Here is a 17,066-nt window from a genome sequence, read left to right on the forward strand (position 1 = left end):
CTCAAGGGGTCTTGTGCTCCTACCGCATAGCACATAACCATTGATAGTGGCCTCTCTCTGGGGGCTTCGGTAAAGTATGCACTACAAAATACGTATCGTAATTCGGCGATATGGTCCTATAGGAACACTTATAAGTTAACCATGATCAAAATAAAATATTTGCCACAAAGAGCGGGCTTTTAAGCTGCGATTAGTTAAAAAAAGTCTAATATTTTCCAGACGGTAAGCTAAAACTATAAAGCTGCATTTATCAGCTTTGCAGAATTGCAAAGTTCTATAAAACCAGATGTAAGATACGTGAGTTACGTGAAAAAAAGTAGCACCTATGAAATAAACATAAATAAAATGTCAGTGAAGCCCCAAATATAAGGGACATTTTGTTGCCAAGTGTTATTTTAGAGCCGAATTTGAGGTTGGCCAAAACAAAAATTATTTATAAGGATGGAACAAGCTAAATCGCCCTGGAAATGGTGTCAAATTTATCTTAATGCATAAGTTAGTGATCTATTTTGTTCCTTTTGCGATTAAGACTCAATTTGCTGCATAAAAAGCCGAGAAAAATATTTTCGTTTTTAAAACGGAAAAATCATGCGTTTTGTGAACACGGAATCACCCTTTTTTGTGTTTAAGAAGTAAGTCGGACAATTTTTGAGAAAGTGAAAACTGGAACGTACCTTTATAGAACGAGAGAGCGGCTAGCTCTTAAGCGCTCTCTCTCTGGCCTTTAAAAACATTTTAGAGTGCGTGCAGCGAGCTCTGGAGACAGGCAGAAGAAATCGAGTACAAAAAGATTACTATTACTTACTATTTATATTGTGTTTGCACAAACGAATCCCACAACATCACGAAACTGTCAGTCATACACTCCTGACATCTCCAATCTATGTCTTGCAACTATTCAAATAAAACAAAATATCTTCAAAAATCCCCAATACCTGAGCAATAATTCCACAGAAAACATACAGCCAATAACAGAATATCTATAATAAACAAATATGTGTGTGTATATCACTGGCATCTTAAAATGGCGCCATTTTGAAAGATACTTGTAACAGTGAAATCTAACAGGGTGTGGATACAAAATTTGGTTGGTCTGTGATCTGTGGATGTCATAGATTTTCGTCCTTTACGGGGGCGGAAGGGACTTTTATAGCTTTTATAGTCTCTGAGATCTAGGCACTAATCTGGAGCGAAAGGCAAAGCAGACCAGGAACGTGTGTTTTTGAAAGAGAGAGAGAGAGAGAATAAAATGGTTTTCTACATTCTGGCCATAATAATGATCCGAACCATTTCAGATACTCTATGATATAGCGTATCTCGTATCTTAAAATTATGGATTCCAGAGATTTTCGTCCTTTGTGGACGTTACACACAACCACTTTCACCACAAATCTAATATACCCCTATACTATTTTTGAAAATCGGGTATGAAAATTGTATTTGTGATCTGGTATTTTTTGTTATTATTAGTGGTGACAGTTTCACTGATAGGCAGAAGCTGCAAATATATACTGCAAAAATAGTCGAATATTCCGTAAAGGCACTTTTCCTCTGAAAAAAAAAAAACGCTTCTGCCAGGGTCTAGTAACTGCGCAACCCACTAGGGATTATCACATATATTACATGTGTATATATGTTTACCCATTTTCGTATTCTATATTAGTATATAAGGGATATGCAAAATAACAGTTCTTTAAAGAATGTCACAATACTCTAAAAAATTCTACAGTAAAGGGTATGTGAGCACATATAACTCTGGGAGCTGTCGCTGAAAATTCAACATTCAGCAAATCTAAAAATATCGATGTATACGATGTCGTATAAAAATAGATAGTATTTTCCATATCGATATATCGATATAATATTTGAGCCGTGCTTCGAAAACCTGTTATGGTCGAGTCGTTTTATTTTCTTTTTTCTTCTGGCACACATTTTTCGACCGCGGAGACATCAACTAGCGACTAGGTGTCGAATTTTACTCCGAATTTTCCCAACTGTTCACGGAGCGGTTGCTGCGCGCGTCGTCTAATAAAATAACTAATAGTAAAATAATTTGAACTCGGAGGAAGACGGTTGCTCGATGCTCTGTACATAATACATATGTATATGATTGTTGTGTATGTGTACCACTCTTGACTCTTCCCTCCATCTTTGGTGCCCGTAGTATTAAAGATTTTTTGCATACAAAATAAGTTTAAAAAGGTTTTAAAGAGGTGTAAGCAACTGCTCTTTTGTTTATTGATTTTCCCACCGCGCTGCTTTTACTCGTATAACAAAAAAAAAGAGTTTTTCTTTGAATTTGTGAACCGTTACCGTGGTGTCGTTGCATAATTTGGTTGCTGGTTGCTGCTGCGTCTGCAGAATCGCGGGGTCGCGGTGCGGTCGTTATTTTCCCCAATAGTATGAGTTTCCAAGAATATTAAACAGAAAAGACATAAACGTGCCAAACGCTTGGAAAAGGTGACGCAGCAGCATCAGAGAAAAGCCATGCATATGAGTCAATGGAATCGGAATGTACATAATAATTAAGCACAACGAAGGCAGAAAAAATAATACACAATAAGCGCAGCTTTGCTTCTGCTATAGTTTTCTGAATCTTCGATCGGTGGGTGGTCCGTTTGTACTGGGATGGTTACTATACTGTGACATAACGGTATTATTGTGGCAAACAGAAAGGCCAACCTTCGACGCCCCAAGCAGGCAAAAAGAGAGTGCAAGGGGAAGAAGGACAGGAAGCAGCGCCGTTTTTGTTTCGCTGTTATTTCTTGTTCTCTTCTCCCTACTGCGCTGCTGCGACACGAGCTTCTGCTTGCGTTGCTGTTAATGTTTGTATACCCTTCCATACCACACGATATACAGATGAACTTATTAGGTAGTCCCTCAGCTTGAACGCAGTAATTAACCAAAAATGTATAGCTAAATCATACAGCTGAAAAACGAAAGTTCTATTTATAATCCAGTATTTAATATACATCTGTATATGTATGTGCATAAATATATGCCGATCAATAGCCTATAAGGTGATGTGCTTCTTTTGATTAAAATCGCTCACAAGGGTATCCAATGTTAGACTTGCTTAAGTGCTCTGTTAATGGTGGCCCAATATTTTTTTGGACATTTTCTCCGCCAGCGTGTAGGTTGAGAGGAGGATGTGATGGGAATCTTTTGGGTGCAGTGGGACGGCCGGGACGCTTGGTATTTGCTGAGCGTGCTTAACTTATGTGTCTTTGTGTTTAAATTGCAGATCTTAAACGTAGAACAGCCGCATACAGATACACACACGGACTAATACTCATATATTAACATATACTGCCACCACCCTCGTTGTCGTTGTCGTTGCCGTCGTTGTTTTTGCTGCTGCCTTCGTCGCTGCAGCACAGCCAAGTTAGAGAACAAGTGCGCCGCAGCCCTCCGCGCGTATTTTTAATTGCTTTAACATGACGTCGTCTGGACTCAGAGCGGCGGCAGCGCTGCTGCTGCTCTGCGCCGCCACGTTTGCAGCTGCCGCAGAGCTGTCGGACAAATTGCGCGATGATTCGGAGCTTTCTCAGGTGAGTCGGAGTCGGAAAAACAACAGTCCGCAAACAGTTATGTTACACTTACAGTAAAACGTATGTATGTACGTGCTTTTCGAAACACTTGTAGGTGAGTAGCAGGTTGGTTCCACTGTCCCCTATTCATCATCCCCGCCCTCCAGACTAGACCAAACCAGACCAGACCCTTATGCTACTCATGGTTACTCATTCTTGGACACACAACAGTTGACACTTTTCGGCCATCGCATGCCTAGCGGCTGCCCTTGAACGGAAAAACCTTGACAGACACCGAGCGAGAGAAGGAGAGAGATGAGTAGTGCGAGAGACCGAAAGCGAGAGCGGGCGAGCAGGTCGCTATTTGAAAAAGAGCCTGCGCAAGAGAGAGACGGCACCACAGCCACCAGCACAGGTAGAAGCAGCAGCCACAGCCTCAGCATTCCATTCCTAATCACGTCCTTGACCTTTTCCATTTTCACTTGTTGTTGGGCTGCTGCTGCTGTGGAAAATCGATGCCCGCAGCAAAAAGAACTTCTGGCGATTCGTCCAAAGTCCATTCCCATTCCCAGCCACAGGCACAGCTCTATTTGGTCATATTTCGTATGCATGGCGGAGCCTTCTATTATGTAAACGAGTAAAACTACATAAATTAAGGTAAAACCAACCAAGTCAGACCGACTGACGGACAATTGCCCGGCCGTTGACGTCGACTGAGCATAACAGTTTTATATTTAGTTTGCCTTTTTACACCTTCACACGCCAACACACACGCACACTGAAACACAGAGAAAACGCATTAAAAAAATGTAAAAACCCAGAAGCCAACAAACAGAACAGTGGCGGTGCGGCTCCCCCATGTAGGGTCAGCAGAGGCGAGCATCGGTGACAAGATCTATAGCAGGAAACTCCCTGGCTATGCCCTTGAAAGAGGTGTTCTACTCTGCTAAGCATTTAATGGCCGAAAATACTTGTTAGCCGAGAAGAAAAGCATCTTCCAACTGAAAAGAAAGCGTGCAACGGAAAGAGAGAGACAGACTGGCAATGTAAGTGTTGTTGCAAGTGTCTCTTCTGTGCCTAGGTGTCTGGGAAGTACCCCCCCTCCCTGGCCACGATTCAAGACGCTAGAGACGAAACAGAGCGTACCCATGGCTTGCTCATTATGATGGCTTAGATAAATATATATATATGTACATACATAGGTTGGTTTTCTTCTTTCTGCTTTCGGCTTGTGCTTGTGCTTGTGCTTGTGGTTTTGCTTGGCAGATCACAGGGCTGGGCCTCGTTCATAAGCCCCAACCCGATCCTGAAACAGAACAGACTTACATAAATGCCATCGTTTGAGTGAAATTTCCAATGAAATTAATTTACATACAGATGAGTAAGGGCATCTGTGCGGGCGGGGTGACCTCCTGCATTGACCCCACACTTCCTGTCGTGCGTTCATCATGATCATGATCATCGTCGTCATCGTCATCGTCATCGTCTTCGTTTTATTAATATTAATTTTTAACCTTTGACTGATGCGCTGCAACGGGAATTGCACTGGACACGAGCATGGTCGAGTGGGGGAGGCAGAAATGGGTTGACAACTGCCGCCGGCTGAACGTTGTCTAGGCAGAGCCAGCCAACCGGGTGCAAGCAGCATCGGGGGGATTCAATTAAATTTAATTTAAGATTACAATGCGATGCCAAAGCGCGAGTGAGGCCGCCGACGCCGACGCCGACGGTCGCGTACCACTAGACGATATACGATATGCGATATGCCGTGCTCCATTACATCTGAGGCGATGAATGAGAGCCACGGCTGACCTTAATGGATCCAAAGTAGAGAAGAACACATGCTCGGCGGAGACTGATTCATTTGAGTGATCCGTAAACGGCCTCGGGAGTGATGCCTTATCCCAGTCCCCTACCCCCTCCCACAGCGATACCAATTAAAAGTGAAATGTGCTTCGGCTTCGACTCGGGGGTTGAGACTGCTTTCGCTTGTGGCTTGTGGCTAGTGGGTTCCTGCAATTATCCCAAAAACTTAACCATACAAACAACAGACATATGCATCTATAATTTGTACCAATTAAATTTATTTATACAACATGCACTGTCCGGATTTCTGTCTCTGTGCAACAGAAAGACTTTCGTTCTCTCGCTCGCTCTCTCTTTCTGTTGCTCATTAATTTTTATAGCTCTATTAGATGAAAAACAAAAATTGAATTTTCTCAAGTGCCACGCCCCCACTACACTACATGCTCCCCCCTCCCCAGTTCCTCTGTTGTTTGTAGTAGTTTTTTTGGACTAGGAACAATTTAGTACATTTTTTGGCTAAAAGTGAAAGACAACAACAACAAGTTTGAACTGCCAGCGGTTCTCTCTCTCTCTCTTCTTCTTCTCTCTCTATCTTTCAGAGCACTGCCAAATCCTTCAGGCGCCTTATGCCAGTTAGGGTAAGCTGCAATACCAAAAAAAAAAAAAAAAAAAAAAAGAAATTACAAAAAACACCATTCAACTTTCAAAACAAACAACGCCGCAACATCTACAAAACATTTACGAAAAACAGTCACATGTGTATTAATTTTTTGTTAATAAATATTCAGACAGGGGGTGAGTGAGGGGAGTGGGTGGGGGGGGCCAGCCATTGGCCAAATTATTGTTTGCCCCGCCGTCTGGCTCTCGCTGTGACTCATGCCCTTGACTCTCTGCGAGAGAGATTGGGGGGTGCCCTCTCTGTCTGTGCCCTCCGGGGGTCATTGGCACTCGTGAAAATCAAAATGCGCTTTCCAAATCACCCCTTGCTTGGCCCGGAGGGGGGCCAGTCCCCCCTGGGACCTTTTGAGGATGGTTAAGAAACAAGTTTCGCTTTTGCTCGTGCTTGCATAGTAAATAAGACGTCCTCCCAGACCAGAGTCCCCCCCCCCCCCCCCTGGCCGCTTATCAATGACAGGATAATACCCTAACAATTGAAGCAAATTTCGGGCTTATGAAAATAGTCCCCCGGGCATATCGCAGGCTGCCATCTGGCGCGGCGGCCGACCGTAACCTTATCGCGATGGTGTGCCAAAAGGGCCGGAAACTCATCAAGATTAATGTTCCCTTCATCAAATGCAAAACATTCGAAAGGGAAAATTTATGAATGTAATTGCATCTAATTGTCAAATGCTTCTAGTATCTCCCCCGGGCCCGGGGGTAGTTCACTTTCGGGCAGTGAGATGTGATGCTGTGTGCTGACAGATGGAGAAATATGGATAGCTGCCAGATACGATCTGTCCGCCCAAAAGAAGCGGCTGTTGAGTAAACAATGTCACTTCTATAATTTCCCTCGAATCACTTCCATCCGAAGAGAAATCGACATGATATCCCTCTCAATAGGTGTCCCATTTCAGGCGCTGACGTTGACATATGCCAGAGCCAATCCCTAATACCCTTACTGCACTTATCCAGCGGAGCACTCTCTGTATGTCCTTTAGATAAGCGAAAACATTTCGAAAGCGAAACAGAGACCTGGCCAGGACCTTGTGGCAAGAACAAAGCCAGCGGCGACTGGAATGACCAGGACCAGGACAACGGCCCGCTCTATCGTGAACTGGTCCGGTCTCAAATTACCAGAAAATAACAAAATGTACGAGTATATTGTATGTGCGTGTGTTCTGTCGATGCCATGCCATAGATACGTGCACCGGGGAAAAAGGGAAAGGGAAAGGGAAAGGGAAAAGGGACTCTTGAAGGCAAATTGCCATGACTCATGCTGTGCCCAGGACCTGGACACAAACGCGAAAGTCACACGACTGAGCGAGCCGTTTTTAAAAGAGAGCACAGAAAAAGGTGTTGTCCTCGGCAGGACACGCACCCACACAGTCAACACAGCACACAGATGCACACGCACACCACAGAAATATGTATTTACTTGGTCCCATAAACCTGGCTGGGAATGTGCAGCGGGGCGTGGTGGGAGGTGGTGCTGGCTGGGAAGCCGCAAAGTGTGCGGTTGCATGTCGTTGCCGCTGGCCAGGCCGATGACGTTGCCGGGGCAGGTGGCCGGGCTGGGTGCGGGCATGGTTTAGGGTCAGTGGCTGGTATTTGGGGTAGCTGCTAGCAGGAAAATGCATTTTCATGTCCCGCTCCTGACAGATAGCGGACTCTCAATGAAATGAGACACACACACACAATCCACTTAGCCCATGAACCAGTCGCCAGTCCACAGTCCACAGTCCACCCCCGGGTGTACAGCTATCCTGGCGGCCATTCTGCTGCTTACGTAATTGGTTCAATAAACCTTTTTTGCGTCTGGCCCAACCAGGCCATGCATAATGTTCCCTCTTTTATTAGTTTGTTTGACGTTGCCATAGAAATTGCCTGGCAGTCAGTCGCAGTCGCAGTCGCAGTTTTGCCAAAACTGCCCCCCCCAGCAACCGACTACCACCCCCCAATATCCACCCTCCACACCCACACCCCACCCAGCAATCACCTCCTGCCACATTTTGTTCGATATACTCGTAATTCTATCAGTCATGGAGAGAGAAAGTGTAACGAAACGTCCTCCGTTCCCCCTTCTCTTTGCAGTTCTACAGCCAAGTGGAGCAGAATCCCATTGCCAATGCAACGCTGACGCTGCGCAGCTGCACGATCTTCGTGCCCACCAATGAAGCCTTCCAGCGCTACAAAGGGAGCATCCATGTGCTCTATCACATTAGTAAGTGCGGATGATAAATCATGCAAAAGCGAATGCGAATGCGAATGAGAGTACTTATTTTTATTGTATATTTTTTTGCAGCTACTGCGGCTTTCAGCAAAGAACAACTGCCAAAATCTGTGTCATCCGACATGGAGGGCAATCCGCCGCTGTACATCACAAAGAATCGCAATGGTGACATCTACGTGAACAATGCCCGGATCATTCCCTCGCTGAGCGTGGAGATGACCAATCGCGAGGGCAAGCGTCAGGTCAGTGGCAGACCCTTTTGTCAGCTGTCGACCATGAATCCAATCCAATCCGTTACTCTTTCGCTTGCAGGTCATGCACATCATTGACGAGGTGCTGCAGCCACTGTCCGTTCAGAAGAACGCCAAGGACAACATCAACAATCCGGATGCGATGCAATTCCTGCAGATGGCCGAGCAGCTCGAGCTGAATGACTTCCACTTGCGCACCTATCGCTCCCAAGTGACGCTGGCGAAGAAGGAGTCCGTCTACCAGTCGCCCGGAGCACACACTTTTCTCATTCCCATCGACGAGAGCTTCAAGGTGACGCGTCCGCCTTCGGTTTATTCCATTTTGTATCCAATTTAATATTGTTGTCGTATTGCAGCTCTCGGCACGGAGTGGCCTGGTGGATGCCAAGGTCATTGATGGCCATGTGATACCAAACACTGTCATCTTCACTGCCGCCTCGCAGCACGATGATCCCAAGACATCGGCTGCATTCGAGGATCTGCTCAAGGTTACCGTCAGCTTCTTCAAGCAAAAGGATGGCAAGAGTGAGAGCCCCAGCACACTCATCGATCGATCTCGCTAACGTTAATCCGTGCATCTTCTTCCTGTTGCAGTGTACGTAAAGTCCAATACCATTGTGGGCGACGCCAAGCATCGAGAGGGCGTGGTGCTGGCCGAAATTGTCAAGGCCAACATACCAGTGCAGAACGGAGTCGTCCATTTGATTCACCGCCCGCTGATGATCATCGATACGACCGTCACCGATTTCCTAAAGGTAGCACAAAAGCACACACAACCCCAGCTCTAGCCCAAACACTGCCAACACAACAACAATACGATACGAAATAGATACGAAGATACTCAGATACAAAACACAAAACATAGACAGATAGTACATACATTCCCTGGTAGTGCCTGCGGCTTGCGATAAGGCTTGGCATTTTGATTTGCTCGCCTCGCTGGGGGCAGCAAAGATACCAAGATACTAATTAAGTTGCTTGCCCAGCAGTTGCTTAACACATGAACATGCCCACAAACACGAACACATACACATACACACACCAGCTAACACATACCAAGCAATGCCTTCTACTTTGCATTTGGACGAGTGGCTGCCGCCCAAAACTCGCGCCAATGGAAGTCGCTTCCAGGGGCCACAGATTCCACGCAGCGCTCTGCCGAATGCAAAGCCAAAACCAGATCAAACTGCACCCGAAACCCAGACACACACATACAAAGAATAGATTAGTCGATACAGAACCCCAGTTCCCAATAGCAAAACATTCAAAAAAAAAAAAAATTAACCCAAAGTCTGATTTTACGTAGAACTGAATTTCGGCATATGATCGATAAATTGGTGCAAGATTCCCCGTCCGAAAAGAGTTTTGCTCAAAAAGTTGTTTTGTTCAGTTCGGTTCCATGTAAAATCAAAAGCAAAATTTTATTTTAAAATAATTTTTTAAAATATAAATTTTATTTTAAAAAAATTTTGGGTGTAATGTAAGTATTGCCAAAAAATCGAAAATCGAAAATCGAAAAACCAAACAATTATTAGACCTTAACTAAATGTATTTTCATGTGAATATCTCTCAGCGATATCAAATTTTCATACCAGAATGCCTTCTCCTCGCAGTTTCCCTCAGTCCCATTTGGCAGATATCGGGCAAGGCGCTCCAAAATCTGAATCTTATGAACTATCAATTGGCTAACACCGAAACGCGCCTTGCTTTGTCTGGCTGAAATCGCAAAAACTTCATTCACGAAAAGCTCCCATTACTGCCCATTCAAATGGAATGTATCTATTCATATATTGGCCATACATATTCTCGTATGTTTACTCGTATTCCCCTCGCTTTCAGTCGCCGTCCATAAGATCACTGATCACCGATCAATCAATCAATCGACCGATCGCTCGCTCGCTCAGCCGGCATGCTTTAGCTGTACTCGTAAATGTTTCTTATACGCATAATCGTGCTCCACATCCGCCGTATGGAAGAGCCCTCATAGACATCCACATTACACATATACAGTGCGTTTCAAAACTTTGACATCACTCAATTTGCAACTAAAGCTATGTCTCCAGATGTGGAAAGTATGGCCAAGATGTCTGTTATGTAGATTAAATGAAGGCAGGTGCTTAGGATCGTCTAAAGTTAGTCAAAGAAACGGATGCTATGTTAGCCCTTTGGTTATGAAACGGACTGTACATTGTGGTGTCATCTGAATGGATCAATTAGCGTGTAGGCCTCATCAGCGCCCCCATATCTCGTTTCCTTTCTATAGTTCTGTTGCAAACTACTCGTAATGTTTCTCTTTTCCCAAAATTTGTTTTACTGATCCCAAATCTATCTTTTGTTTCTTGCCACATGCTGAATCGACCGACATACACTATATACACTAAAAACAACTACATACATCACATTCCAACCACATATCGCTCAACTATTGAACCAAAAACACTTATCCGATAACGAATTCAGTCGTTCAAGGTAACAAAATAACCAAATTCCGTTTTAATATTGAGTTTACGAGTATGTGCTTTGGCTTTGGCTTTTATTTGCAATTTGCGTTGTTGCCCTGCAGAACGAATAGAATGCGAGGGATCCATTTGCATGACTCTCACCCCCAGAATGTGATTTGAATGGCATGTGAATGAGTAAAGCCTTTTGGGGGTATCTCTATATGAGATTTATGTATAAATAACTTGGGCTTGACTGTACCGAATTGTAGCTAATTTAGTTCGAACTTAGAGTTGTTAGTTTTCCAAACAAAGGAAGGTCTCCAGAGGTTTTTCTTTTAAAGTCGAGTAACAGGTGGACACGAAATGCAGACGAATGGAAGTTTTTGTAGTGTTGTGACTATGTATTTGGGCATTTTTTTGTGCCACGTATTTGAAAGATTTGTATAAACTTAAGCACCTTTAAGCCCCACCTACATTTAAGTGTTAAATTCGTTCTAAATGTTGAAAAGTGCACGCGAGCCAAATCGATTATCGAAAATCGTTAGATAATTATGTAAATAATTGCCTGCTAACTGCCATATGATCGTAGAAACATGAGAATAAAATCTATGTATTTCCATTGTGCTTCCTTTCAAACGTTCTCCCGTGGCGGAACAACTCTGGCACTCTGCGCGGAACACATAATGTTTTCAATGATCAATTTCTATTCGAATCTTTAAATCAATCAAAACCAAACTCTTTTCTACCACCACTCCGTTTTGTAAACCGATTTAGTTCTTGAACGTAAGTAACTGTGTAACACGCACACAACCACACGCATCACATCACATCTCGTGCACACACACTGTAGAAAGAGCGACAGCAGCATCTGTACATTGCTATCGAATTGCCATCCAAAAGCAAACCCAATCAACGCACCATCAAGTCCACAGATTGAACCAGATTTGGTCTATACATCATAGTACAATCATTTGGCATTAACCACATTTTAGAGTCGAATTCAAACCAAAATAAAATTGGCAATTCCGTGATTGTTACAAATTGATGTTTATATGTACACCCACCAAAAAAGTACCCAAATCAGCTTGAGCATACTCCAACCTTCCATTCAGCAGTTCAATTTGCTTTTATTTTTACTTTTAATTGTGCAGAAAAGTGCTCAAACATACTTTTCTGCACACATTATTTGAAATAAACTGAATAATGTGCCTTGTCTTTTGAAGGAGAACGGCGAGAACGGAGCTCTGAGAAAGTTCTACGAGGTCATTATGGACAACGGCGGCGAAGTGCTGGACGACATCACCAACCTGTCAGAGGTCACAATTCTGGCACCCAGCAATGATGCCTGGAATGCATCCTTAATCGAAAATCTTTTAAGGTAAGAAGCTTAAATGTTTAATAAACACGGAGTGTATTTTATTTGATTTCCTTCGACTCTCAGAAACCGCAAGAAGATGAGGGAAATCCTAAACATGCACATTATTAGGGACCGCTTGAATGTGGATAAGATCAGGCAGAAGAATGCCAATATGGTAAGTGGTCGCTGTGGCTGAGAATCAAAGACGGTGTTTTGCTTAGCCATCGTATCCATCGACAGATTGCTCAAGTGCCGACCGTCAACAACAACACGTTCCTGTACTTCAACGTCAAGGGCGAGGGCACCGACGCCGTGATCACCGTCGAGGGCGGTGGTGTCAATGCCACTATCATACAAGCCGACGTTGCACAGACCAATGGCTATGTACACATTATCGATCGGGTCCTGGGCGTTCCACACACCACAGTTCTGGGCAAGCTGGAGTCCGATCCCATGATGAGGTATGCGCAGTCTTGTTAGTTGCATCTGAACAGCTTCCGTGATAGAAGATTCTCTCCACACTCCACAGTGACACCTACAAGATGGGCCAGTTCTCACACTTCAACGATCAGCTGAACAACACTCAGCGCCGCTTCACTTACTTCGTGCCCCGGGACAAGGGCTGGCAGAAGACCGAGCTGGACTACCCATCTGCCCACAAGAAGCTCTTCATGCCTGACTTTTCCTATCATGTACGTTGGCCATTTCCCTACCACTTCATGCCAAGTTTCCCCTAATGTCCCATTCTATCTTTTGGTTTTTTTCAATTGCAGTCAAAGTCTATTCTGGAACGCCATCTGGCCATTGCGGATCATGTGTTCACCATGAAGGATCTTGTACAGTACTCAGAGCAGGCCGGCAACGTTGTTCTGCCCACATTCCGCGACTCGCTCCAACTCAGAGTGGAAGAGGAAGCTGGACGTAAGTTATCTACCGAGCCGACGACAGGGCACAGTGCTCTAAATGCTTCTCTTTCGATTCATTTCAATCAATATTTGATTTATTCTATTGGTCCCCCTCCCTGTATGCTGTATTACTAACTGAACCTGTTTTTCTATATAACTCTCGACCTAAAACTTCTCGCTTACGCTTAACAAAATCTAACCGTTGTCCAAACAAAAGACCTACATGATGAGAATGCTAGTCACGAATGGACTGGTGAGTGCTGCAGTTTGTCAAACCCACCCACCCATCGCACAGCCCACAAAAATCTGTCCTGCCCGTGCTCACATTAGCAATCCATCGAAAACCACATAGAAACATACAAAAAGCATTCGAGAATGGAAGAGCAATGATTCTAATTGTGAAATCTTTGTTTTACAGGCTATGTGATCATCTGGAACTACAAGAAGATCAATGTCTATCGGCCCGATGTGGAGTGCACCAATGGAATCATCCATGTCATTGACTATCCGCTGCTGGAGGAGAAGGACGTGGTTGTGAGCGGAGGTAGCTATCTGACAGAATCAAGCATTTGCATCATTTTGGCCAACCTCATAATGATAACAGTAGCAAAGATCTTGAACTAAACGCATCCAATATGTAAAAATCCAAATCAAAAAGCAAACGCAAAAGCGAATCAAACAACAACCGCAACACATAGCAACCACCACAGTCGTCTACAAACACCTACCAATCAGCCGATCAAACCCAAAACCCAAAAACAACATTCAAAATCAGACAAATATGAAATATATATGGATATATTTATAGCCAGCACTAGATATATATATATCCATATGATATCCACGTATTGAAGAACAAGCAATCAAAACTGTATCTGTATTATATGGGTCACAAGCCACATTCCTCATGCCCCCCACATACATACATACATACATACACCTTCAGACACACACGCATGCAGAAAAACAATCTGCTAGATAGATTTGCTTTAACATAACATGACAGCTTTCCTCTGAAGATGATGATTGATAATGAGAATGAAGATGGAGATGAAGATACTCGTAAAGATGAAACGAGAGACGAGATGAAACCTTTACTTTTAAGTATTAAACTGGATTCCCCTTCTAAGGCCTTATGTATTATATGAAATATATAACCCATTGTGTAACATTTTAATTTTATGTTCGACATATACTGATAGCTTACGTTCATGTCTCTCTACGTTCATCAGCTCGCTAAGTTTAACATTTAACCAGCGTACATACACATACATGTATGTATGCATATCTGTACGTATCGTATGGATAGGAACCATTGAATATCTGATTTTGTTTATGATTTTAAGTGTACATTTTATTTGTGAATTGCTTGTTTTAGTTAATGGTCTAATTTATGAGTTATCCTAAGTAGAATGCGTATCGTATCGTATCCCATTCATGTACATGTCAACGCAGAAGCAATAAGCGCATCACATACTCACACACTACAACATACACATACACTTACATTACCATTACACATACACACACATACAAAAACATTGTAAAATTCGATAAAGTGTGAAAGAAAGATATTTTAATAATAAACTGAAAGTTTTTCATTTGTAAATTCGATGGTACTCGTACGAAACGAAACGAAATTTTTAACTTGTAAGCCCCAGCAGCATATCCTTGCTTGTCTCTAAATCGAATGAAAGACTACAAAGACAAGAAACGAGCGAGCAAGCCAGAACAAAACTTTTACCGAAAGAACAACAAAATTCAACTAAATGAAATGCCATCCTGCACTTAGTTTTTAGTCCTGCTATGCATGTAAGCCCCCATAACAGAACAGACACCCACACACCCACACACACACGCCACACATCCGACATCCAACATCCGACATGGAGCGAAGATAGCAATTGCAATTTAGGTTAGAATGTTTCTATACTGCCGTCAACTACGAACTACTACAAAACATACTCCAGCACTCCCTGTATCCTCTGGGATAAGTATACATAACAGAACACGACATCTGCATACTCTCACTGAATGGATTTTGATACAAATTTTAACCTACATACAATATATGTATAAATACAAGACACTATGTATTTGTGAAATGTATGTACGATGATGATGATGATGTGAACCAGAACAAAATTCTCCTCCCCTGCTGCATCTGTTGCAGTTGCAGTTGCATTTTAAACCTTTAAACGTAGTTGTCATGTACAATTTATAAAAAACAAAAACAAAAAACAATCTAGTTTATAGTCTGATTTAGAACAACCCGATGCTAACTATACAAACTCTTTTTCTATTCCTCTCTGTCTCTCCCCGAATAATGCCATGTACTTATAGGTTAGACATTGTAACTAGCGTGTGTGTCCCAACCTACCATACAACCAAAACTGAGCGTTAAACATTGAACTGCTACTACTCTCCTTCTTCTATGTAAACCTCCCCAAGAGAAACATGCATTAACTATCAGTACACACTATTATCAACAAGAACCACACTTACACCATACACAGAAAGACACAGAACCACCCACTTACGATACTCGATACTCGAAATACTCGTACTGTAGCGAAACTCTCTCTCAGTTGTAGTTCGAACAGCTAATTCCCGATCTGATCGGATTATCCCTCTCCCCCCCCCCGCCCAAGTACCAGTTCCAGAAATCTTTATCTTTAGTAGGCGGCGGTGTCGTCGCTGCAATGTTGCAATGTATTGCTTGTACTGTAAGCAGATTAGTTTGGTTCGTAGCAGCTAAAAGAAAAAATGAAATGTACTCGTATGTAGAAATGAGGATTACGCTAAATGAAAGTATGTACACGTAAGCTTTAAAGAAGAGTGCTTCGAGGAGTGGTGCAGATGGATGGTGCAAAGGATGGATTGCACTTGCAATTTGTGTGTCGTAGTCAGTAGTTGCACGTTGGCCAGCGTCGGCCTGGCGTGCAACTAGTGCCTTACTAAAGATAAACGCATTACCTTAACCTTTATACAAATTTACTCGATTGAAATGTATTAAATTAAATGAATTATTACTTCTAACAACTAACGAAGAGTGCAAATGGTCAAGAGCATAAGCGAAGCTGCATTTATTTGCTAGCTACATACAATACCCCACACAATACAATACAATACAACACAAGCCACTTGTAAAAGTCAAAGAAACATATGGAATTTGTAAGAGAAGAGAATTATATTTATATCGCGCCGGTTCTGCTTCACCATACAAACATAAGTATACGTACAGCATAAAAGATATACATACCTACTACAGAATCGATATTCAGCCACACGCTATTTACACCAAATACATAAAATACAGATCAAGGAAATCATATTTTTCATATATTTGTCAGAATATTACTATAACGTAAAATGTAGTCTAATTACTGGTCAACTCCAAGAACATCACGATTGGGTGGTGAATTGTATCTCAAAGGAAACACCTAATCATGTATTGTATCGATGTATATTTAGCAATTGAGTTTTGAAGCAATCGTTAGCCACGAGAATATATCAGAGTACGAGTATGAAACCAAGCTTAAACTATGGAAAACCGCAGTGCAAAAGAATATTATTCCATTTTATTTTATGACAAACGCTTTTTACAAATAAACCAAAACCATTTGAATCGTAAAGGAGCAAGAGTATATTTAGCATTAGTTAAACCAATTAATACATGTACTAGTAAACAGAATGTCAACCTCTACAGCATGCTTGAGCGAATAATAAAATTTCAAAAATACATACTATATATGACTAAACCCACTGTGTTTTATTCGAGCATTCAAATTTTCAAATTCAAAATTCTGTTTGAAATGGCATGTAAGTACGGCGCTAATCTCGCGCTAATGGTGGTGTTTTTTAGTAAATTAAAGTAGATCTTTGC

General features: G+C 42.6%; 1 protein-coding gene and 1 long non-coding RNA gene across 17 annotated transcripts; both read left to right on the forward strand.

Annotated features, from left to right (window-relative positions):
• The first annotated feature begins 1,909 nt into the window (after positions 1-1,909).
• LOC108156145 (fasciclin-1) lies at positions 1,910-16,931 on the forward strand. 16 transcript variants are annotated; one of them, XM_033388676.1, is made up of 19 exons: positions 1,910-2,117; positions 3,245-3,551; positions 5,936-5,974; positions 8,088-8,217; positions 8,299-8,468; positions 8,539-8,769; positions 8,834-9,002; positions 9,072-9,232; positions 9,940-9,957; positions 10,938-10,946; positions 11,693-11,701; positions 12,142-12,296; positions 12,360-12,450; positions 12,516-12,736; positions 12,805-12,967; positions 13,049-13,196; positions 13,398-13,433; positions 13,599-13,724; positions 15,524-16,931. In XM_033388676.1, the coding sequence occupies exons 2-19, from the start codon at positions 3,438-3,440 to the stop codon at positions 15,526-15,528; spliced, it is 1,995 nt and encodes a 664-aa protein (XP_033244567.1). In that variant the 5' UTR covers positions 1,910-2,117; positions 3,245-3,437; the 3' UTR covers positions 15,529-16,931. The 16 variants fall into 16 exon arrangements, with proteins under 16 accessions (XP_033244567.1, XP_033244555.1, XP_033244557.1 ...); XM_033388664.1 differs by having other exon boundaries at positions 13,599-16,931; XM_033388665.1 differs by lacking the exon at positions 1,910-2,117 and adding an exon at positions 2,147-2,215 and having other exon boundaries at positions 13,599-16,931.
• On the forward strand, positions 3,556-4,719 carry LOC117187026. The gene is made up of 3 exons (XR_004471835.1): positions 3,556-3,645; positions 3,698-3,945; positions 4,056-4,719. It is a non-coding gene; the product is annotated as an uncharacterized LOC117187026 (long non-coding RNA).
• Positions 16,932-17,066: the final 135 nt, after the last annotated feature.

Source organism: Drosophila miranda, chromosome 2 (assembly GCF_003369915.1).
Source record: "Drosophila miranda strain MSH22 chromosome 2, D.miranda_PacBio2.1, whole genome shotgun sequence".
In the NCBI taxonomy this organism is placed as follows: domain Eukaryota; kingdom Metazoa; phylum Arthropoda; class Insecta; order Diptera; family Drosophilidae; genus Drosophila; species Drosophila miranda.

Coding starts and splice junctions, on each gene's coding strand:
- LOC108156145 (XM_033388664.1), top strand. CDS start 3,438: ATGACGTCGTCTGGACTCAGAGCGGCGGCAGCGCTGCTGCTGCTCTGC. Junction 12,968..13,048: donor TGCCTGACTTTTCCTATCAT/GTACGTTGGCCA, acceptor TTTCAATTGCAG/TCAAAGTCTATTCTGGAACG. Junction 13,434..13,598: donor TGCTAGTCACGAATGGACTG/GTGAGTGCTGCA, acceptor TTTGTTTTACAG/GCTATGTGATCATCTGGAAC.